The following is a 23,484-nucleotide window of genomic DNA, read 5'->3' on the forward strand; positions in this document are numbered from 1 at the left end:
GGAAATTTACACTGTGTTTTTCTCATTTTGTAACAACTCATCAGAAATGCTTAAGACCTGGATTCCTTGTTTGCTAGGAAACTAGCTCTGTCCAAAATGCAGAGAGGGCTTCTATCCAAGCTTCTTTAATGGCTGTTTCCAAAAGGAAAGCTGGGTGGTTATCCAGAGAACAATGGAATTAATATATGAACATGTTGACTTGGAGCTGCAGTTATTGTCTTTAAAATATTATTATATGTACATATTCATTCAACAAATATTTGTGGGCCACCTATTATGTGTCAAGCAAGGTGCCAGGTGTGTGATATACTTGAAGCAAAGTGCCAGGTGTTGGGAAGCCACAGCAGGTAAAGGAGGCAGCATGGTAGAGTGCAAGTACTTAGGCCTTGATGACAAGAAGTCCTGAGTTCAGATCCTGTCTTCCTAAGCTTACTGGCTTTGCTAAGGTATTTACTCCCTGAGCCTTAATGTAAACTAGAAGAGTTAATTTCTATTTTACAGCATCTAGTGTAGCAGTTGGTGTACAAAGTAAGCCCTCAATTAACTATTACAGGCTCCCTGCCCTCAAATAGCTCTTTATTTCCATCACTATTATTCAGACATAGCCCCTGTGCTCTCGCTAGTTGAGGAGGCAGGTATGCTATCAGGTAATTAAGATGTAGTGTAATAAGTGAAATAATAGGAGCAGGTATTGAGTTGAGGATTGAGAGTTAAAAGTTTGATATACCATGTTAATCTAGCACAATATCAGATACATTTGTGTTGCAAGAACCTTATTTCATAATTTTGGTTTAGCATCTTATGATGGTTTCAGGCCTATAAGAACAGCTAATATAATGATCCAGGGTTTTATTGTGTGCAGGCACGGAACACCTCATTTAATCCCTACATCAACCCTACAAGGTAGGAGCCAGTATTATACCTATTTTACAGATGGGCAAACTGAGGCACAGAGAGGTTAAAATAACTTGCCCAAGGTCACATATCTAAGAAACCAGGATTCAGACCCAGGTACTCTAGCATCAGAGCCCACATTTGTGACCACTCATTACACTTTTTCCTATTGTGTCCTTAAGCTTCATTTTACAGCCAATAGGTATTGTCACTAATTACATGTGAGAAAATTTTACAAATCAAGTGAAATTCAGAGAAAATTCAAATAGAAGGAAAGTAATGGATCTTGAAGAAAATACAGCCCGGTCATTTCTTTTCTCCAGGAGTAACCATGAGAAGTGCTCTCTGTTTACATAGCCTGGACCAGCCAGGCTCCTTCCTATGCCCACTTTCCATAGGTGGCCCAGTCCAGATCTTCTCTTGTGGGCTGTGCAGTTCATAATGTTCTATAGCTTTAAAAAACTCTCATTTTAAATCAGCTTCACTTTCTTTTTCTGAGAGGCATTAACTCAGTTCCCTGGTAAAGCCCACGCTGACTTGCCAGGGAGTGTCCTGTCTTACCTCTGCTTTCCACTAGAGGGCCCTGCCCCTCAGATTTCAATTTCAATGCACATTTTTAAACTAGCACATCTTTGTCTGATACAAGATCCTCTCCATTGAAAGAATACTTTGATTTTATAGACCTGTTGTTCATAATCTAGGTTGTATGGAAATATGTGAAGGGGAAAATAAGATCACAGTCATTTTACAGAAGGATTATCTGAGAACTGAGCCCTTGGGAATGGGGTAAGTAGCTTACATCTTCATAAATCAGAAGACTCACAGGAAAGAATCAAACACGGTGGTCCTGAGTCCCAAAGCCCACTTGAAGAATTTCTGTGCACTGGTTCCATCCCAGGTTAGTTCTCCTGGAAGACCTAAGGAACACTTATCTCTGGTTCTTTCCTTTCTTCTTTCCTTTCTCCCTCTTCCTTCCTTCCTTCCTTTCTCCCCCTTCCTCCCTTCCTTTCTCCCCCTTCCTCCCCCTTCCTTCCCCCTTCCTTCCTTCCTTCTTTCCTTTCTTTCTTTCCCCCTTTCTTTCTCTCTCTCCCTTTCTTTCTTTCTTTCTTTCCTCCTCCATTTCTTTCTCTCTCTCCCTTTCTTTCTTCCTTCCTTCCTTCCTTTCTCTCTCTCTCTTCCTTCCTTCCTTCCTTTCTTTCTTTCTTTCTTTCTTTCTTTCATTCTTTCTTCCTTCCTTCCTTTCTTTCTTTCTGTCTTTCTTACTTTCTTTCTTTCTTGCTTGCTTTCTTGCTTTCCTTTCTCTCCCATCCCACCTTTCCACTGGAGTGTTAGTATACTAAGAATGTGACTGAGTGAGCACACCAGAGAAAGGCAGGGACAGCAGTTACAGAATGAAGATATTCAGGAGCAATCCCTCAACTCACATAAAAGAATACTTTTATTTTAGAAAAAACAGCCTGTTAGTGTGACTTTGGAACTTCTTCATCCTTTAGGACCACATCTTTTTATTTCCTCCTTCATACCCTTCCCTAGGGTGACTGCCTTTCACCTCTTCACACCTGGTTCATTGCATCACTTGATGTCTTAGCTGGTCTGTCTAACTCTGAAAATCTTCTCCCTCCAAAGTGTCCTTATACTAGGAATAGTCTCTGATGTCTGCCTCTTGATATGTAATGCTTGCCGTGATTTGATTCCACTGTGCTTATTGGCTCCTATCCATCAGTATTTCCAATATGTATCCTCTTTGCAAGCTGGCTGGTCACTTTCAATTCTATTCAACAGCATTTATAGCTCACAAGCAAGGTACAAGACACCATGCTGGCTGGCGGTAGATGCAGAGATGAATAAAGCTATTACCTCTTCATGATCATGAAGTCATGGGCCTTGTCTTTAAGTAATGGGCAACATAGAGGGAAACAAATAATAATCTATACTGTAAGGTAGAATGAAATGAGTTTTAATGACAGAAAGACCAAAGGGGTGGGGGAAGGAGTGCAAAAAGAACCATAGTTAATTTGCCGAGTGATACCCGGGAAAGCTTCATAGATGAGGTGACATTTGAGCTGGGTATTGAAGGCTGTGTAAATGGACAGGGGATGGGGGCATACATTCCAGCTGAGCACTGTGCCACACACAGGCAAGAGACTGTGAACATGCATGGTATATCTGGGGAGGTATCCCAAATACATGACACAGATCCAGTCCTTTTCTTTCTTTCATGCCTTCCTCACTTGGATGCCTTCTGTCTTCTTCATTCTCTGCCAAATTCCATCCATCCTTTGAGGTCCAGCTTCAGCAGCACTTCCTCCGTAAGATGTTTTCTGACTGTGCTAGCTCATGCCACTCTCTGTAGCATGTAGTTCAGAACTTAACTGTAGTACTTGTACTGTAGTTAGACCAGGGCAGACGTCATGCTCATCTTACTCTTTGGAGGCTTTGCAACCCCCAACACAGTGCTAATGAGAGTCAGGGCTAGGTGGTTCTATGGACCCATTAGTGGGGACTAACAAGTTCATTCTGCCTAAATGCAGTTTATTTCTGCTATCCAGCCTGGGATTTTTCATGGGGTTTTAGGATTTAGCTGGTTATGCTTGCTAACACATAAGGGAAACAATTTTTCAAATGCTTACTTCAATGTTCTGCTCAGCCATAGGTGATTCCTCCTTAGTGTTGTCAGGGAAAGAGGGAGGGTCATTAACATCAGCTTGAACTCCATGACTTTCTGGGATGAGCCTTAGGAACTGAGGTGAATCCAATTTCATCACCTATACTGTCATCTACAAAGTTCCCTCTAGAGAATGACTGCTTCCTTCAAGGTCTATTGTTTTGATGGTTGGGTTCCCCTAAAGTGCCAGAAATATAACTTAGCAATTCTTTTTAGAGAATGAGGTTACTGGCTATGGCTTCTACTTCTTTTTTTTTTTGCCGTACGCGGGCCTCTCACTGTTGTGGCTTCTCCCGTTGCAGAGCACAGGCTGCAGGCTCAGCAGCCGTGGCTCACGGGCCTAGCCACTCCGCGGCATGTGGGATCTTCCCGGACTGGGACATGAACCTGTGTCCCCTGCATCGGCAGGTGGACTCTCAACCACTGCGCCACCAGGAAGCCCTGGCTTCTTCTTCTTGATGAAGCTGTTTGGAGTTTCTATTAGCCTGGTTCTGCAGAGAAACAGATCTAACAGGAAATAGCTATAAAGGAATTAACTCATGTGGTTATGGAGATTGAAAAATTCCAAGATCTGTAGTCAGCAAGCTGGAGAGGTGATGGTATAGTTCCGGTCTGAGTCCAAAGGCCTGAGAACCAGGAGAGCTGATCGTGGACATTCCAGTCCATGTGCAAGTCCTAAGGCAGGAGAAGACTGATGTCCCATTTCAAAGACAGGCAGAGAGAGAGAATGGATTTTCCCTTACTCTGCCTTTTTGTTCTATACAGGTTTTCAATGGATTTGGTGATGCCCACCTACACTGGAGGGGAAGATTAATCTGCTTTACTCAGTCTACCAATTCAAATGTTTACCTCTTCCCTCAAACTCACAGCCTGAATAATGTTTAACCAGATATCTGGGCACCCCATGGTCCAATCAAGTTGACACATAAAATTAACAATCACAGAGTGATATAGAAGGAAAACTTGGCCAGAAAAAATATATTATGAGGTTTCTGAAGTGGAGCCTGAAGAAAAATGCCCCAGCAGGCTAGTTCCTACAGAAAGAGCATTTTCCAACACTCTATTGGGAGACTGTGTCTGCACAGCTGAGAGCCACAACTCTGATGGCTTCCCATGCCACACAGTTACATAGGGTTGAACTGGTCCAGCCAGGTGTACCCTGAACAAAGTTTCCCAGGCAAAGGGACAAACAGAGGCTGAAATGCAGTACATGCCAAGCCATGTACTCAAGTGAGGGGCTCATCTGGCCAAGGTGCTGTGTGGACTTGGGGAAGCCATGGACCAGGGCTCCTCCCATATATTGTGAGAAGAGGCTCCTAAGTGGTGTGTCATGGCAGATTACAGGTGTGCAAAATGTGGATCCTTCACATGTGGGGTTGCTGGGAAGAGTCATCACCTCTGGTCGTACACAGCCTCCAGCCATGAGCAATCTTTACTGTTTACCCCATTGGGCCACAAAAATATTTTCTCCATGTGCTGCGATGTGAAGAAGGGTGGGAAGCACTGTTCCAAAGGACCTTCCTTGTCATTCATCAGGAAGGGAGCAATTTCAGAAAGGGCATGTATCCATTTGCTTATCTAGGCATGAGCTATGCCCAGCAACAAAGTGTTTGCTTCTTTGCTTACGTGTTGGGATCTGGTGATTTGCAATCTCCAGGTAAGATCTGGGCAGAGCAAGTCTAGGTCTGGAGCATCTGCCAGTAGGTATGGTTGTAGCTCAGTTTCCATGGGGAGAATTCCATCTGGGAGCCTAGATCACAATTTCATAGCTTGAAGTCCCAGGAGGTTTGCTGTCCTGAGTGTTGGTTTTCCCCATCTGCACAAAAGGGAGAAGGAGGACATGTTGACTGAAAGGTGCTGGTAGGGAATTCCAGTCCCACGAGGAGCCCTCTAGAGTCATGCAAATGGCACAGACCGATGCCTTAGATTTCCCTGGTTCTGGGGTAAACTGGGGTAGCAGGGCCTTGCCCTTTGCTGAGTCCCTCACCTCTGTTCCAGCCACCCAATTTGGAAGCCCTTGGGTAATCAACTTCTTAGCTTAGAAAAAACAGCAGTAGAGAATGTGGATATCTGCACTGATTTTTATTATAGGCTTGAGGCAACATCCAGGCTCAAGCTACCCATGTTCCATGTTCCTAGTTCAGCCTTCATTCCTTCTGTACCCCGGTAACTGCACCTTGGCCTATATTTAGTGGTGAGTCACCTCCACTGGTGTCGTATGCTCTAGTTACTTAGAATACTGCAAACAACCCTCCCATTGGCTTGCAGAGTCCTAGGTTTTAAATTACACATTATCCAAATTAATAATTGTCATCCAACTTGTCTAGAGGGTTTACTTTGAGATGTCTCAATCCAAGAGTCCCTGATTAATCCCTCAAGTCTAGCCTTTTCCAGTTGTATTTTCTTCTCTGTTTCCTCCCACTCTCCTTCCAATCCTGGTTCAAACATGTGGACACCTTGCTTCCCGCTTCCTGCTTCTCCTTCCTTTTCCCTCCTCCTCCTCTTTCCTCACTCACCTCCTTCCTTTCCTTCTCCCTCCTTTCATCTCCTGATCACTGAGGAAGTCAAGGTCCTTTTATCTTGTTCTCCAGGACACTTGGCTTATCTTTACATTCAAACTGACCTGTGCATTGAGTTCCCTTACGACCTTCCTATTTGGCCAATTCATAGATGCCTCATAGAATCAGCTCTTAATTCTTATTCATGGATTCATTTGCATTCCATTTTGGTATCCCGATATTTCTTCTCACTCTTTATTTGTTATCATTATTATCCCTTTCCTCCGAGACTTCCGGGTTCAAATTTATCTTTCATGATTAGCTTCCTACCTATTAGCTCAGCTATTAAACAGAAATACTTCCAAAATATTTGATTCACCCAGATACCCCAGAGCTGTCCTTACTGTAGCAGAAATCAGGACCCTCAGACAGGGCCTCAACTCCTCACCAGATTCCCCAAACTGAAAGTCCTGTCAAAGATCAGGACTTACCTTCTCTCTTTGCATAATTGAGAGAAGGACACTGAGGCACAGGGAATGTGAGTGTCACTAGAGCTCTACAAATGGTTGGGCATGTTGCACACTGTGAGGGTCTGCTGAGGGAGCAAATGGGAACTGGGGTTCAGCCTGTGTTCTACTTGCCCCTGTGTTCTACTGTGCACTTGGTGTGGACCTGTGTCTGCCCAGCATAGGGGGAAAGTGGGGGACACCTGCTTTCTAATTTCCACACTGTGAGCTAGCAATGGCCTTGGATGTTATAGAGGCTGGAGTTTCCACACTGTAGTTCAGAGGCCTAAGGGCTCCTGCATATAAAGTGTGGGATCAGCATCAAGGAGGCCAGCTTATGGATGGTCATGGACCTGGGGAGTAAGGCTGTGTGCATGTGTGGAATGAGACCAAGGCCCTCAGCAATTAATCCTGAGAAGCATAGAGTCCCAAGGGAACCAGCTGACTGCTGGTTGGATGGACAAGATACAGCAGAAAGGTTGGAATAGACAGGACAACAGGGCTAAAAATCAGGAAGTCTTTACCTTATCAGAGTACTGCACTATGGAATAAATCGTGTTCACTGGCTCCTCCTTGGTGGGGAGCACCTGTAAAACACCCATCTTCCCTCAGTGAGGGAGCCCAGGCAAAATCTTATGAGTCCCCCCTTCTTACTTCTGCTTCTGCCCATCAGCCCTCCCTGGTTGCACTTTCACTAGGTGGCCTCCTCTCCAGCTTCAACTTTGGTTCCATCCAGCTTTGGAGAGAATCAGGTTCAGGTGGGGGTGAGCATGGAACAGTTGGCAGCCATTGGGCAAAATCTTCAGGAGCCAAGAGAAGGGGTCAGACTGAGTCTTGCTTAGTCAGAATTTTAGCTTTCCATGGGCTCTATGGACCCAGCTGACCTATCAGTCCAAGTACAAGGCTGGATTTACCGGGCAGACCTCAGTTTCCCTTTCACTCCTTGGAGACTTTAGGAGACAGGCTGGTAGGGGCACAGAGAAAGGGAATACCATGTAGAAGCCTGGTTCAGGGTGGAGGTGAGGGAGAGACAGGCAGGTAAAAGGCAGGCGAGAGGGGAGGCTGTGGAACAGAGCAAAGCAGCCTGAGGAAAGCAAGCTGTTGCTACAGCCAGACCAAGAAGTCAAGTTCAAGGGGACCTCTCTCAGTTCTGTGTCCTTGAACCCCGCTTAGCAACTTGTTCACCTGTCAGTGGCCACATAACAGCTCTCACCTCACATCAGGGACTCCCCTGTTGTGGGTCCCCTATAGAAGGTGCTTTGCTCTCAGTCATGACTCTCATCTAACCTGGAGTGAGGCTCTCATGTGGAAGCATGAGGCTTCAACCCCGGGAGGCTGTCATGGGGTGACACTTGACCACATTCTTGTCCTCATAGAAAGACTCATGGCATCATTTCCCTGACCTGGTATTTCCTGGTTGGACCCCGTCAGGCTCTTGGCTGTGCCTGCTGCCCATGACTCCCTGTCCTGGGGGCCTGTGGTGGAGACCCACGAGTAGCACCACCTCACCTTGGACTGGGGGATTTCATCATAGATCCTGAGCTCTGCTGTCTGGGTGTCTCTTGGAACTGTGGCGTATGTGTATATTGTTTTCTTTGAGGCAGCATCTGTGTCACAAACAAACATAGAACCACAGTATGTGAAATGTGGATGAAGTTTTCGAGGTGATCTATTCTAATGTTCTCTTTTTCAAATGAAGAAATAAAACCCAAAGAAGTTAAATGACTCCCATTCTCTTGAGATGGATGCTTGGATCCTTGACTGTCTTTTCCTTTTCTAGGGATGGCATGTGGTATGGGAGACACCTGGCTCAGGTTTCACTCAGAGCTCAGTGGGAATTCTTTTCTGCTCCAAAGCCCACATTAGGGTAAAGAGATTCTCCCCAGTCCCTGTGTGGGCACTGAAGGTAGCTTTTCCACACAGGGTCTTAGTGTCTCTGGCACTTAGCATCCACTACCTTGCATGGCTAGTTTTCTTTTCATGTGAGGGTCTTAATTTTTTGACTAGAATGATTCTCTCTAGTTATACACTGTGTTGGCCTCTTCTGGTGCACACCTTTCTTTTACCACCTCAATGTTAGACCTGTAGTAGATGCTCCACAAATATTTGTTGCTTGACTGATCCACAGAGTCAAAGATTTATTAAGCTCTCTCCACATGTCAAGCAATGTATGAGGTCACGGAGCAGCAGACAAGAGAGATAAGTCCCTACTTTTAAGAATTCGTGGGAATTCCTCCCAGTGTACTGCTTTTCTTTGCTCCTAACATGGAACATTTGAGGGTCAAGTTGAAAAGAGATAGCCAGAATTTGGGGCCTTCATATTCCAGGGCACCAACATATCTGCAGACAACAAGCCTGAGCTGAGTGATATTACAGCAGGTTGTGTGATTTCTCCCCATCATGAGGCCATTTGAGTTACAGTTCATGTCACAAACTCTCTGCCCCCAGAATGCCTCCTTCTATGCCAAGACCAGGTTGGTCAATTGTAAGTATAGTATCTAACACTGACTGAGTACTTACGAGGTACCAGACACTGGGCCAAGTATTTTATATGTGTAATTCATTAAATCCGTTTAATAAGTATATGCAGCAATCCTATTTTTATGTATATTTTACAACAGAGAAAACTGAGACAGTGATAAAATAACTGGTAGTTGATAAATGGTCAAGCTGGCACCTTCATCCCAGACTGCCTGCAAAGTACAAGCTTAGGCTTAATCACTGTGCTGTGAATGCATCTCTTCCATCATACAGGAAAATTCGTGGCTGAGAACTTACCAGGGTTCTTACTGAAGATCTTCAAGTAGGAACCTGAGGAATCAGACACAAAGGAGAGTCAGGAACATGGAATCAGATGTAGAGCCTCGCTACATACAGGCTTGTTATTACGATTGGTGGGAAAGCAAGATTTTGGGTGGACACGGAGTTAGGAGGAATAGGAGGGTATAATGATCCCCTAGAACCCCAGATCAGGTTTTCTGAATTGAGAATGGTTACAATTACAGAGTGATCCAGAGGGACCCAAAGGGATCTAGTGACAACCATGGAATATAAAATTAGTACATGTCCCTCAATGACATTTCAAAGGTCACAGTTTTGATGGAATTGGAAGTGACCTTGGAGACCTAGACCAAACCTCATTTCACATGTGAGAACACTAAGTCAGAGAGGTAAAGACATGCATCCCATGAAGCACTGCTTGTTAATGGCAGTGCTAAACTCGAACCCATGTTCTGGGCCCACGACATCTTGGTGATCTCAGTAACATATTTTGAAGACCATTCAGGGTAATGTTATATAGTCCTCGGGACCATCTTTCTGGGAGATGGTAAGGTGAGGGGCTGGGGATTTTAGGAAGGCTAATTCCCTGGAACAAAGGACATTTCCACCTCACCTTGGATAAATGACTTCAGTCCCAGGAAGAAGGAAGAAGGCAGGTGCATTTCCACATTTTAACTTCTGAGAAAATCTTACCTTGTCCTCTTTTGTGCAAAAGGAACAAAATCACTGAAGGTAGAATGATTAGAAGCAGAGAGAACACAGCCAGCCCACTCAGCAGCCCAGTGCGGTGAGTATGGAGGCCCACTGCGATGTCTGGAAATAGAAGATGTGGTGAGACTTGACTCTCAGGAAATAGGCCTTAGAGGCTGGGCAAACTTGTCCACATTCAGGGGCACTCCCCTGAAGGACACTCAATATTGATAGAAGGGAGTGCCAAAGCTCAGAGGGAAACTGTACTTCCTGCTATTAAAGGTCAAGATCAGAAACTGAATTGGGGAGCTGAGCAGGGGCTGCCTCAGAACACCCTGAAATGCCCGGCATCACCCAGAAGGCTTTGGATTCTGTTCCAGGGCTTCTTGGGAAGAGAATTCCCCTGAGTCCAGCCCTGGTATAAGGGAGGCACTTTTCCCTGGAGAACTAGGGCTGATTCAGGCCTTGCAGCAGGTTAGAGTGTTCTGAGACTTCAGGAGAGATGGACAGAGATGGTTACCTGCACAGAGCTGCTGGGCAGAGATGGAGTCAGAATTGTTGCTGACAGGATTCCATGCTGTACACGTGTAAGTCAGCTCTTGGTTGTCAGGGGTCTGGAAGACTCGAAGAACATTGCCTTCTTCCCCCAGTGGACTCCAACTGTATGTCACATTCTTTTCTTCTTTCTCAACAGAACATGTCAGTGTGACATTGCAGGTGCTATTCACAGATGTCATTAAACTCTGAGTAATTTTTGGCTTCCCAAGCCGACCTATGAGGAGAAAACACATGAGCCAGTGGTAAGCTGGAGCTGGCCTATACCAGCTTGTGCGAGCCAACTGTTAAATTTTCAGAAATTTTCATGATGGATGTTAAAAACTTACAATGAAATAAATTATATTAAAAACAATCTAATAACTCTTTAAAACTCATCACTTACTAATTTTTTTTTGGACAATTTACTATAATCTATGCTCTAGAGGTTATTTACATCTATTGTATCTATCCCTTGTAATGATGTATCAATACAAAGTCTTCCCAACTCTGCAGGTCTTAAAATCAGCCAAAGTGGGAGTATTTACACCAAAGAAATTGGCAAATGCTGCAAACTAGGGCTTGACTTATTGTTTTCTTGATTGTCACACTAGACTTAAGAAAGCAATGGAGGAGAGGGTACTGAAGCAGATTAAAATAACAATGCATCCTGTCTGTAGCCATTATATTGTGAATAGCACACAAAAAATTAGAAATGTTCTTCCAGTATTTGAAAACCACTATCCAGTTCAGCAAAGAAGTTGCTCACGTCATTGATGAACAAGTGAAATTCCAATATATGTCTTTGTTCAATCACTTTTTTCTTATTACTGAACTTAAATGAAAATATCAACCAATATATATGTTGGTTGTGTTTATCCACTCCTCATGTTGGTTCCTTCATCATTTGCAACCATATGTTGGCTAGGGATATAAATGCTCAACAAAGCATTTGAAAGGGGGGAGAGCTTCAAGATGGAGGAAGAGTAAGACGTGGAGATCACCTTCTTCCCCACAAATACATCAGAAATACATCTACATGTGGAACAACTCCTACAGAACACCTACCTATTGAACGTTGGCAGAAGACCTCAGACTTCTCAAAAGATATATGTATTTTTTTCCTTTTCCTCTTTTTGTGAGTGTGTATGATTCTTGGTGTGATCTTGTCTGTATAGCTTTAACCTAGGGTTCTGTCTGTCCGGTTTATATCTCTTTTTTTTTTTTGTTAGTATAGATTTTAGTGCTTGTTATCATTGGTGGATTTGTTTTTTGGTTTGGTTGTTCTGTTTTTTCTTTCTTTTTTTTTCTTTTTTATTACTTTAAAATTTTTTCTATTGTTAATAATTATTTTTTATATTAATAACTTTACTTTATTTTTTCATTCTTCCTTTTTTTCTCCCTTTTCTTCTGAGCTGTGAGGCTGACAGGATCTTGGTGCTCCAGCTGAGTGTCAGGTCTGTGCCTCTGAGGTGGGAGAGCTGAGTTCAGGACATGGGTCCACCAGAGACCTCCCAGCTCCATGTAGTATCAAACAGCGAAGGCTCTCCCAGAGATCTCCATCTCAATGCTAAGACCCACTTCACTTAACGATGAGAAAGCTACAGTGCTGGACACCCTATGCCAAACAACTACCAAGACAGGAGCACAACCCCATCCAGTAGCAGAGAGGCTGCCTAAAATCATAATAAGGTCACAGGCACCACAAAACACACCACCAGACACAGTCGTGCCGACCATAAAGACAAGATCCAGCCTCATCCACCGGAACATAGGCAGTAGTCCCCTCCACTAGGAAACCTACATAACCCACTGAACCAAACTTAGCCACTGGAGACAGACACCAAAAACAATGGGAGCTACGAACCTGCAGCTTGTGAAAAGGAAACCCCAAACACAGTAAGTGAAGCAAAATGAGAAGACAGAAAAATACAGCAGATGAAGGAGCAAGATAAAAACCCACCAGACCAAACAAATGAAGAGGAAATAGGCAGTCTACCTGAAAAAAAATACAAAATAATGATAGTAAAGATGATCCAAAATCCTGGAAAAAGAATGGAGAACATACAAGAAACATTTAACAAGGACCTAGAAGAACTAAACAGCAAACAAACAATGTTGAACAGCACTATAAATGAAATTAAAAATTCTCTAGAAGGAATCAATAGCAGAATAACTGAGGCAGAAGAATGGATAAGTGACCAGGAAGGTAGAATAGTGGAAATAACTACTTCAGAGCAGAATAAAGAAAAAAGAAAGAAAAGAATTGAGTATAGTCTCAGAGACCTCTGGGACAACATTAAAGGCACCAACATGCGAATTATCAGGATCCCAGAATAAGAAGAGAAAAAGAAAGGGACTGAGAAAATATTTGAAGAGATTATAGTTGAAAAGTTTTCTAATACAGGAAAGGAAATAATCAATCAAGTCCAGGAAGTGCAGAGAGTCCCATACAGGATAAATCCAAGGAGAAACATGCCAAGACACATATTAATCAAACTATCAAAAATTAAATACCAAGAAAAAAATATTACAAGCAGCAAGGGAAAAACAACAAATAACATACAAGGGAATCTCCACAAGGTTAACAACTGATCTTTCAGCAGAAACTCTGCAAGCCAGAAGGGACTGGCAGGACATATTTAAAGTAATGAAAGGGAAAGACCTACAACCAAGATTACTCTACCCAGCAAGGATCTCATTCAGATTCAACAGAGAAATGTAAAGCTTTACAGACAGACAAAAGCTAAGAGAGTTCAGCACCACCAAGCCAGCTTTACAACAAATGCAAAAGGAACTTCATTAAGCAGGAAACGCAAGAGAAGGAAAAGATGTACAATAACAAATCCAAAAACAATTCAGAAACTGGTAACAGGAACATACATATGGATAATTACCTTAAATGTAAATGGATTCAATATTCCAACCAAAAGTCATAGACTGGCTGAATGCATACAAAAACAAGACCCTTATATATGCTGTCTACAAGAGACCCACTTCAGACCTAGGGATACATACGCATTGAAAGTGAGGGGATGGAAAGATATTCCATGAAAATGGATATCAAAAGAAAGCTGGAGTAGCAATTCTCATATCAGACAAAATAGACATTAAAATAAAGAATATTACAAGAGACAAAGAAGGACACTACATAATGATCAAGGGATCAATCCAAGAAGAAGATATAACAATTGTAAATATTTATGCACTCAACATAGGTGCACCTCAATATGTAAGGCAACTGCTAACAGCCATAAAAGGGGAAATCAACAGTAACACAATCATAGTAGGGGACTTTAACACCCCACTTTCACCAATGGACCAATCATATAAAATGAAAATAAATAAGGAAACACAAGCTTTAAATGATATATTAAAGAAGATAAACTTAATTGATATTTATAGGACATGCCTTCCCAAAACAGCAGATTTCACTTTCTTCTCATGTGCTCAGGGAACATCCTCCAAGATAGATCACATCTTGGGTCACAAATCAAGCCTTGGTAAATTCAAGAAAATTGAAATCATATCAAGTGTGTTTTCCAACCACAACACTATGAGACTAGATATCAATTAAAAGAAACAATTTGTAAAAAATACAAACACATGGAGGCTAAACAATGCACTACTTAATAACCAAGAGATCACTGAAAAAATCAAAGAGGAAATCAAAAAATGCCTAGAAACAAATGACAATGAAAACACGATAACCCAAAACTTATGGGATGCAGCAAAAGCAGTGTTATGAGGGAAGTTTATAGCAATACAATCCTACCTGAAGAAACAAGAAACATCTCAAATAAACAACCTAACCTTACACCTACAGCAATTAGAGAAAGAAGAACAAAAAAACTCCAAAGTTAGCAGAAGGAAAGAAATCATTAAGATCAGATCAGAAATAAATGATAAAGAAATGAAGGAAACAATAGCAAAGATCAGTAAAACTAAAAGCTGGTCCTTTGAGAAGGTAAACAAAATTGATAAACCATTAGCTAGACTCATTCAGGAAAAAAAAGGGGTAAGACTCAAATCAATAGAGTTAGAAATGAAAAAGAAGTAATAACTGACACTGAAGTAATACAAAGGATCATGAGAGATTACTACAAGCAATTATATGCCAATAAAATGGACAACCAGGAAGAAAGGGACAAATTCTTAGAAAAGCACAACCATCTGAGACTGATCCAGGAAGAAATAGAAAGTATAAACAAATGAATCACAAGCACTGAAATTGAGACTGTGATTAAAAATCTTGCAACAAACAAAAGCCCAGGACCAGATGGCTTCACAGGAAAATTCTATCAAACATTTAGAGAATGTTTGATATCCTATCCTCCTCTTTCAAAATATAGCAGAAGGAGGAACACTGATGAACTCATTCTACAAGGCCACCATCACCCTGACCAAAGATGTCACAAAGAAATAAAAGTACAGATCAATATCACTGACGAACACAGTTGCAAAAATCCTCAACAAAATACTAGCAAACAGAATCCAACAGCACATTTAAATAATCATACACCATGATCAAGTGGGGTTTATCCCAGGAATGCAAGGATTCTTCAATATATGCAAATCAATCAATGTGATAAATCATATTAACAAATAGAAGGAGAAAAACCATATGATCATTTCAATAGATGTAGAAAAAGCTTTTGACAAAATTCAACACCCATTTATGATAAAAGCCCTCCAGAAAGTAAGCATGGAGGGAACTTACCTCAACATAATAAAGGTCATATATGACAAACCCACAGCCAACATCGTCCTCAATGGTGAAAAACTGAAACCACTTCCTCTAGGAGTGGGAAGAAGACAAGGTTGTCCACTCTCACCACTATTATTCAACATAGTTTTGGAAGTTTTAGTCACAGCAATCAGAGAAGAAAAAGAAATAAAAGGAATCCAAATCAGAAAAGAAGAATAAAGCTGTCACTCTTTGCAGATGACATGATACCATACATAGAGAATCCTAGAGATGCCACCAGAAAACTACTAGAGCTAATCAATGAATTTCTTAAAGTAGCAGGATACAAAATTAATGCACAGAAATCTCTTGCATTCTTATACACTAATGATGAAAAATCTGAAAGAGAAATTAAGGAAACACTCACATTTACCATTGCAAAAATAAGAATAAAATACCTAGGAATATACCTACCTAAGGAGACAAAAGACCTGTATGCAGAAAAGTATAAGACACTGATGAAAGAAATTAAAGATGATTCAAACAAATAGAGAGGGCTTCCCTGGTGGTGCAGTGGTTGAGAGTCCGGCTGCCAATGCCAGTGACATGGGTTCGTGCCCTGGTCCGGGAAGATCTCACATGCCGCGGAGCAGCCAGGCCCGTGAGCCATGGCCACTGAGCCTGCGTGTCCAGAGCCTGTGCTCTGCAATGGGGGAGGCCACAACAGTGAGAAGCCCGTTTACCATAAAAACAAACAAAAAAAAAACAAACAGATGGAGAGATATACCATGTTCTTGGATTGGAAGAATCAACCTTGTGAAAATGACTCTACAACCCAAAGTAATCTACAGATTCAGTGCAATCCCTATCAAATTACAAATGGCATTTTTCACAGAACTAGAAAAAGATTTTCAAAATTTGTACTGAAACACAAAAGATCTGAATAGCCAAAGGAATCTTCAGAAAAGAAAAACGGAACTGGAGGAATCAGGCTCCCAGACTTCAGACTACACTACAAAGCTACAGTAATTAAGACAGTATGGTACTTGCACAGAAATAGAAGTATAGATCAATGGAACAGGATAGTAAACCCAGACATAAACCCATGCACATATGGTCACCTTAACTTTGATAAAGGAGGCAAGAATATACAATAGAAAAAAGGCAACCTCTTCAATAAGTGGTGCTGGGAAAACTGGACAGCTACATGTAAAAGAATGAAATTAGAGCACTCCCTAACACCATACACAAAAATAAACTCAAAATGGATTAAAGATCTAAATGTAAGAACGGACAGTATAAAACTTTAGAGGAAAGCATAGGCAGAACAATGTATGACATAAATCACAGCAAGGTCCTTTTGACCCACCTCCTAGAAAAATGGAAATAAAAACAAAAATAAACTATTGGGACCTAATGAAACTTAAAAGTTTTTGTACAGCAAAGGAAACCATAAACAAGACGAAACGACAACCCTCAGAATGGGAGAAAATATTTGCAAATGAAGCAACTGACAAAGGATTAACCTCCAAAATTTATAAGCAGCTCATGCAACTCAATATCAAAATAACAAACAACCCAATCCAAAAATGGGCAGAAGACCTAAATAGACATTTCTCCAAAGAAGATACACAGATTGCCAACAAACACGTGAAAGAATGCTCAACATCACTAATCATTAGAGAAATGCAAATCAAAACTACAATGAGGTATCACCTCACACCAGTCAGAATGACCATCATCAAAAAAAATCTACAAACAATAAATGCTGGAGAGTGTGTGGAGAAAAGGAACCCTCTTGCATTGTTGGTGGAAATTTAAATTGATACAGCCATTATGGAGAATAGTATGGAGGTTCCTCAGAAAACTAAAAATAGGACTACCATACAAGCCAGCAATCCCACTACTAAGCATATTCCCTGAGAAAACCATAATTCAAAATGTGTCATGTACCACAATGTTCATTGCAGCTCTATTTGCAATAACCAGGACATGGAAGCAACCTAAGTGTCCATCGACAGATGAATGGATAAAGAAGATGTGGCACATATATACAATGGAATATTACTCAGCCATAAAAAGAAACGAAATTGAGTTATTTGTAGTGAAGTGGATGGACCTAGAGTCTGTCATACAGAGCGAAGTAAGTCAGAAAGAGAAAGACAAATACTGTATGCTAACACATATATATGGAATCTAAGTAAAAATAATGCCATGAAGAACCTAGGGGTAAGATGGGAATAAAGACACAGACCTACTAGAGAATGGACTTGAGGATATGGGCAGGGGGAAGGGTAAGCTGTGACAAAGTGAGAGAGTGGCATGGACATATATACACAACCAAACATAAAATAGATAGCTAGTGGGGAGCAGCCGCATAGCACAGGGAGATCAGCTTGGTGCTTTGTGACCACCTAGAGGGGTGGGATAGGGAGGGTGGGAGAGAGCCGCAAGATGGAGGAGATATGGGGATGTATGTATATGCATAACTGATTCACTTTGTTATAAAGCAGAAACTAACACACCATTGTGAAGCAATTATACTCCAATAAAGATGTTTAAATAATAAAAAAAGTTCATTTTAAAAAATGTTTTTACTAAAGCAATGAAAAAGTTGTAAGTAGAAAAAGGTTACCAAAAATCCAATTATATATAAGTTGAGGCAATATCTAGATCTGGAGCTGGCAGAAGGAAAGGAAAAACATTTTACCAGGAGATAAGAAAAGGACCACATTCAGAGCTGGTAAGTTTAGTTCATTCTTGTCAAAACTGCTGCAATGTGGTTTGCTCCTCCCACTATTGCCATGTGAGGGAGGAAATAGAGGAAGGAAATGGCACATAACTTTCTAATTAATGTGAGGTCTGTAAAGGCAATAAATTCAGCACTGTAAATATAGGAACCATTTTTCTGTACCTGTGAGGGAGTAGAACATGGGAACTAAGAGCTGTAAAGTCTTTGATTCCAACCTAACCAGATACTCTGGTCCTAAGAGTCTCTTAGAGGGAACCATTCCAAATCAGAATTAGTGATAACTTGCCAAAGAGCTTCTAAACAAGTTTGGAGTAAAGACCTTGATTAGCTATAACAGTGATAGATACAGATATGTATAATGAAAAAGGAACCAAATGGTGTGTGTGTGTTTCCGTAGAAACTTGATTTACAACAGTGTTTAAGTCTCTGCTTGTTGTTCACTTATTTTTAAAAAGACTTTTTTTTTGTGTGGGTGTCAAGGTGGGGGATAGTGGTGAAGAATAGGATTCCATCTCATTTTTCTCTGCAGGAACAGAGATGTTACCTACACAAAGCTGATGGGCAGAGAAGGTCAGGGTTGTGGCTGACAGACCTTCATTCTCCCAAGTAAAAGTGTGGAGAAGCCATTGGAGACTAGGTTCAGAATCCATGCTCCACTGTTCTCTAACTATGGAATGGTGGAGAAGGTATCCAGCTGCATTGAGCTTTGGTTTCCTCAATTATAACACGGGGACAACAATTTTCTCTAGCTAGGGTGGTTGTGAGGATTAGATGAGCTATTATATATAAAGACCACTCTACTATCCATCTATCATCTATCTATCTATCTATCTATCTATCTCTCCAGCATCAATCTATCTATGCTTATATGTACTTTAATTTTCTACTGAAGAAGCAAAATAAACTGGCAATAGTGACTGCCTCTGAAAAGGAACAGTTGCATTTCATTGTATTATCTTTTGCTCTGTTTGTGCATATATTGCCTAAATATGTATAATCTTTATGTATTTTAAAAAATTAGGTGGTAGAATGCCATACAAATAGATAGTGTTCATTAAATGTCAGTTTCTTTCTCTTTATCTTCTCAGCTAACTACCCAAAAAGTGAAGATTTTGTTGTATGGACTTTCTCTAAGATTTTACAGTAGTCTGCCCTAATTGCAGGTGGTTTAACACCCCCTAAAGATTGAGTGGGTAAAACTAAACATATAACGGGATGAAAACAAACATCATAAAATTGAACGCCCTCTATATTTTCTCAGCCAAAGTTCTTGAATGAGTCAGATATTTTCTGAAGTGTCCACACTTGGGTATGGTTCTTTGACTCTGTCGCTCATGCTCAGTTCAGAGCCTTCTTCATCTAGGAAGTTCTTCCTAACTAGAATCTAAAAAGGGGACAAGGGTTAAAAAATTAATAACAACAGCTAGTTATTGAGCATCTACTTTAAGGTTTGCACTGTACTAGGAGCTCAACTAACCCTATCTCAATTAATCCCACCTATTACAATCTACATTCTATAGATAAGGAAATTTAGGCCCAGACAAGGTAAACAACTTTGCCAGGATCACACAGTTGGCAAGGGTTCTAATTCTGACATTAATGCTCTTTACAGTATGCGTCCTATCCAGATGCAACCCGATTGAATTATGCTATATTAATTGAGCACTTACAATTGTCAGGCACTGTATTAGGACCTGGGACTATTATGATTAATTCACTTTTCCATTCAACAAATACTTCTGCAGCACCCACTATGTGCCTGGCAAGGTAGGAGCTGGGAACATGAAGTGTATCCTATACCAGTCTCTGCCTTTATGGAGCTTGAACTTTAGTGGATTAACTGTATACCTGAATTTTATCTATTAGTCGCATTTCTGTGTTTTTCTGCCGTGGGGTAGATGGACAGTAAAATCCTTGAGACATGGCTCAAATATTCTCTATGATAGAAATTAGTGCTGAAATAAAATGTTAATCACTTATGTAATTAAAATTTTTCTAATAGCCACATTAAAAGTAGTGAAAATAAACAGATGATGTAATAATGTATTTTATTTAACTCAATATATCCAAAATGTTATCTTAACCTGGAACCAATATAAAATTGATTAATGAGATATTTTATGGGTTTCTTTATTGATGCTAAATCTAGTGTGTATTTTACACTTAGAGCACATTTCAACTTGTACTCACCACATTTCAAATACTTAATAGCTATATGTAGCTACTGACTACCATGTTGGACAGGGCAGTTCTAGATTAGCACTTCTCAAACTTCAGCACACATAGGAATAGTTTAGAGAGAATGTTAAAACACAGATTCCTGGGCTTCACTACCAATGGTAAGGATTGTGGCCTGAGAATTTTCATTTCCAATAAGTTCCCAGGTGATGCTGATGTTGCCAGCGCACAGACCACACTTTGAGTAGCATTGCGTAACACACCACATACATCTCCTAGTGAACTGCAGTAATTTTAGTGATGATAACAGTACTAATATTTTACCTTTTAAAGGCATTTTGCATTAGCTACTGGAGAAATTAAAATTAAAAACCAAAATGAAATATACTACTCACTCATCAGAATGACCAAAATAATAGTGACAACACTAAATGCTGTGAGGATGTGGAGATACTGATCATTCGTACATTTTTGGTGGGAATGCAAAATAATTTGGCAATCCTTTTAACACTAAAAATGACTCAAAAGTTCTGGAGAGAGCTATGAAGCCATGAAAAGATACGAAGATAACTTAAATGCATATTACTAAGTGGACGAAGCCAACCTGAAAGGGTTACATACTGTGTGATTCCAACTACATGACATTCTGAAAAAGACAAAACCGTGGAGACAGTAAGATCAGTGGTTGCCAGGGCTTGGGGGAGGGATGAATAACAGAACACAGAGGGATTTTAGGGCAGTGAAACTATTCTGAATGATACTGTCATGGTGGATAAATGTCATTATATATTTGTCATTACCCATAGAATGTATAACACCAAGAGTGAACCCTAATGTAAACTGTGGACTTTGGTTGCTAACGATGTATCAATGTACATTATTAATTGTAATAAATATATCACTCTGGTGGGGGATGTAGATAATGTAGGAGGCTATGTATGTCGTAGGAGGCAGGGTGCATATGGGAACTCCGTACTTTTTACTTAACTTTTGTATGAACCTTGAACTGCTCTAAAAAATAAAATCTATCTAAAAGGGGAAAAAAAATTCTGGAGTTGAAGAGTGGTGATGATTGCACAACAATGTAAACGTACTTAATGCCACTGAATGTTACACTTAAAAATGATTAACATGTTAACATGTTAAATGTTATGTATATTTTATCACAATAAACCATTTAAAGAAAGACAAATGGACTTACCATATGATTTCATTCTTGGACATTTATCTTAAAGAAACAAAAACTTACTTCATGCAGAAACTTGCACACAAATATTCATAGCAGTTTTATTTGTAATAACCCCCAAACTAGAGACAACAAATATATCCCTCAATAGGTGAACAGTTAAACAAAGTAGTACATCTGTACCATGAAATACTATCCAACAATAAAAGTATATAACCTATTGATACTTGCAACAATTAGGATGGCTCAAAGAAATTATGCTGAATGAAAAAAGCCAATCTCCAAAGCTTGCATACTGCATGATTCTATCTATGTAACATTTGTGAAGTAACATAATTTTAGATATGAAGAATGGATTAATGTCTTCCAGGAGTTTGGGAGGGGAAAGGGGGTGGCAATGAATGACTATAAAGGGATGAAGGAATCTTGTGACATCGGTACAGTTAAGTATCTTGATTATGTAGTGTTTACATAAGGCTATTTTTGTGAATAAATTGTACAGAGCTACACACATACACATAAATAAATGCCTATATAACTGGTGAAATCTATTCAATAAATAAGCTCTACAGATTGTACCAATGTCGATTTCCTGGTTTTGATATTGTACTCTAGTTATGTAAGATGTTACCATTGGGAGAGGTGGGGGTGAAATGCACACAGGCCCTCCCTATACATTTCTTTACACTTTTCTATGAATCTATAATTATTTCAAAATAAAAAGGTTTTTAAAAAGTACTTTGCATACACTGTCTTACTTGATCTTCACAATAACTATGGGAAATAGATAGTATGATTATTTACATTTTATAGAAAACAGAAACAAGGTCCACAGGAAGAGTACATAGCTAAAAGCAAACAAAGCCACATCCTCTTAAGTACTGATATATTTATCTAAGTATTTATAAGTATAAAAAGATTTAGGGAACCCAGCTGTCAGAAATAAAAGTGTTCTTTAGACAGCAAATTGCAAAGTAAAAATAAAAAAACAAGCCCTCTGTCTTCCCACAACTTACGATAGACTTGAAGATTGTAGCACCTGGTGGTGGTGGTGATCGTTTCAGAGGTCTTTACATTTATGTCGGCTTTGTAGATCCCTGAGTCTTCCAACCTCAGATTTCTGAGCTCCAGGTTATAGTTCTGACCTGAGACATTTATTCGCTTATGGTAATTTTGGTGGGTTATGGAAATTGTGGGTGCTGCTCCTGAGTTTCCTGGTGTTACAAAAGCGACAGATGTTTTGGAATTCCAAGAAATGCTGTTAACTTCCTGTGATTGTTGGATATTTAAGGGGAAAGTAACTGACTCCCCCAGAATCCCATTCACCATGAAGATGTCTGTGTCACTTCCAGCTGCTTCCAGACCTGAGGACATAAATAGAAAATCATAACCATTTGACTGTTGCACCTTTTAGAATTCCCTGTTTCCCCAGGCTTGAATCTCCCCAAGGAGCAGCTCATCCAGTTTCTTGATGATATCTTCTTTTTTGTGAGGGGGCATTCTGCTTTTAATATATTTAATATGATGGCTAAATATTCTAAAGGATTCTCTTTCAAAAACTAAGTTTCCCAGTGAATTTTAAGCGATCCATTTCATTAAAATTTATTTATCTAGACATATAGACTCTGAGAGCTAGATGGAATTTGAGAGATGAAGGCCATAAACTTCCATGAGGTCTGAGATATTAAATGTTCTTTCTTTCCCAAGTCATATTGCCAAGTGGTCAAAGAGCTGGGACAAGAGCCTACGATGGCTACTTTGGTCTTTGCAAATAAAGAGCTACACGTATGCCTCTATTCCTAGAAGATATAGGCAGAGAGTGCTTTAGAGGCTCTGGAGTAAATATTCCCCAAGCTGGTGATTTTGGGGGGGGCTTTTTTGTTCATTGCTATATCCCCAGTCTTTAGACAAGTACTTGACACATAGTGGGCGCTTAGTAAATATTTGTGGAATGAGTTAATAAATGGAATTATGTGTTGCCTAGGATCTTTTGGAGCAACTTCTGAAGTAAGCAAAGTTCGTTTATTCATTTATACTTTTATGAATGAATGAATGTATTTATTCAAGGTCAGCTTTGTTCCAGATACTATGGCAGGTATTTATTAATTTAATT

General features: G+C 40.3%; 1 protein-coding gene across 3 annotated transcripts in view; it reads right to left on the reverse strand.

Annotated features, from left to right (window-relative positions):
- Positions 1-2,835: 2,835 nt before the first annotated feature.
- CD84 (CD84 molecule) overlaps positions 2,836-23,484 on the reverse strand; it is a 37,971-nt gene continuing 17,322 nt past the window's right edge. For 2 of the 3 annotated variants that reach the window (XM_032608913.1, XM_032608927.1), the window contains exons 2-8: positions 22,388-22,735; positions 10,555-10,806; positions 10,038-10,157; positions 9,342-9,374; positions 8,073-8,170; positions 7,088-7,150; positions 2,836-5,375 (exon numbers count right to left, since the gene is read on the reverse strand). In XM_032608913.1, the coding sequence (XP_032464804.1) occupies positions 5,310-5,375; positions 7,088-7,150; positions 8,073-8,170; positions 9,342-9,374; positions 10,038-10,157; positions 10,555-10,806; positions 22,388-22,735 (980 nt within the window). In that variant the 3' untranslated portion in view covers positions 2,836-5,309. The remainder of the gene's footprint in view (positions 5,376-7,087; positions 7,151-8,072; positions 8,171-9,341; positions 9,375-10,037; positions 10,158-10,554; positions 10,807-22,387; positions 22,736-23,484) is intronic. The other variant, XM_032608921.1, reaches the window with a different exon arrangement.

Source organism: Phocoena sinus, chromosome 1 (assembly GCF_008692025.1).
Source record: "Phocoena sinus isolate mPhoSin1 chromosome 1, mPhoSin1.pri, whole genome shotgun sequence".
Taxonomy (NCBI): Eukaryota; Metazoa; Chordata; class Mammalia; order Artiodactyla; family Phocoenidae; genus Phocoena; species Phocoena sinus.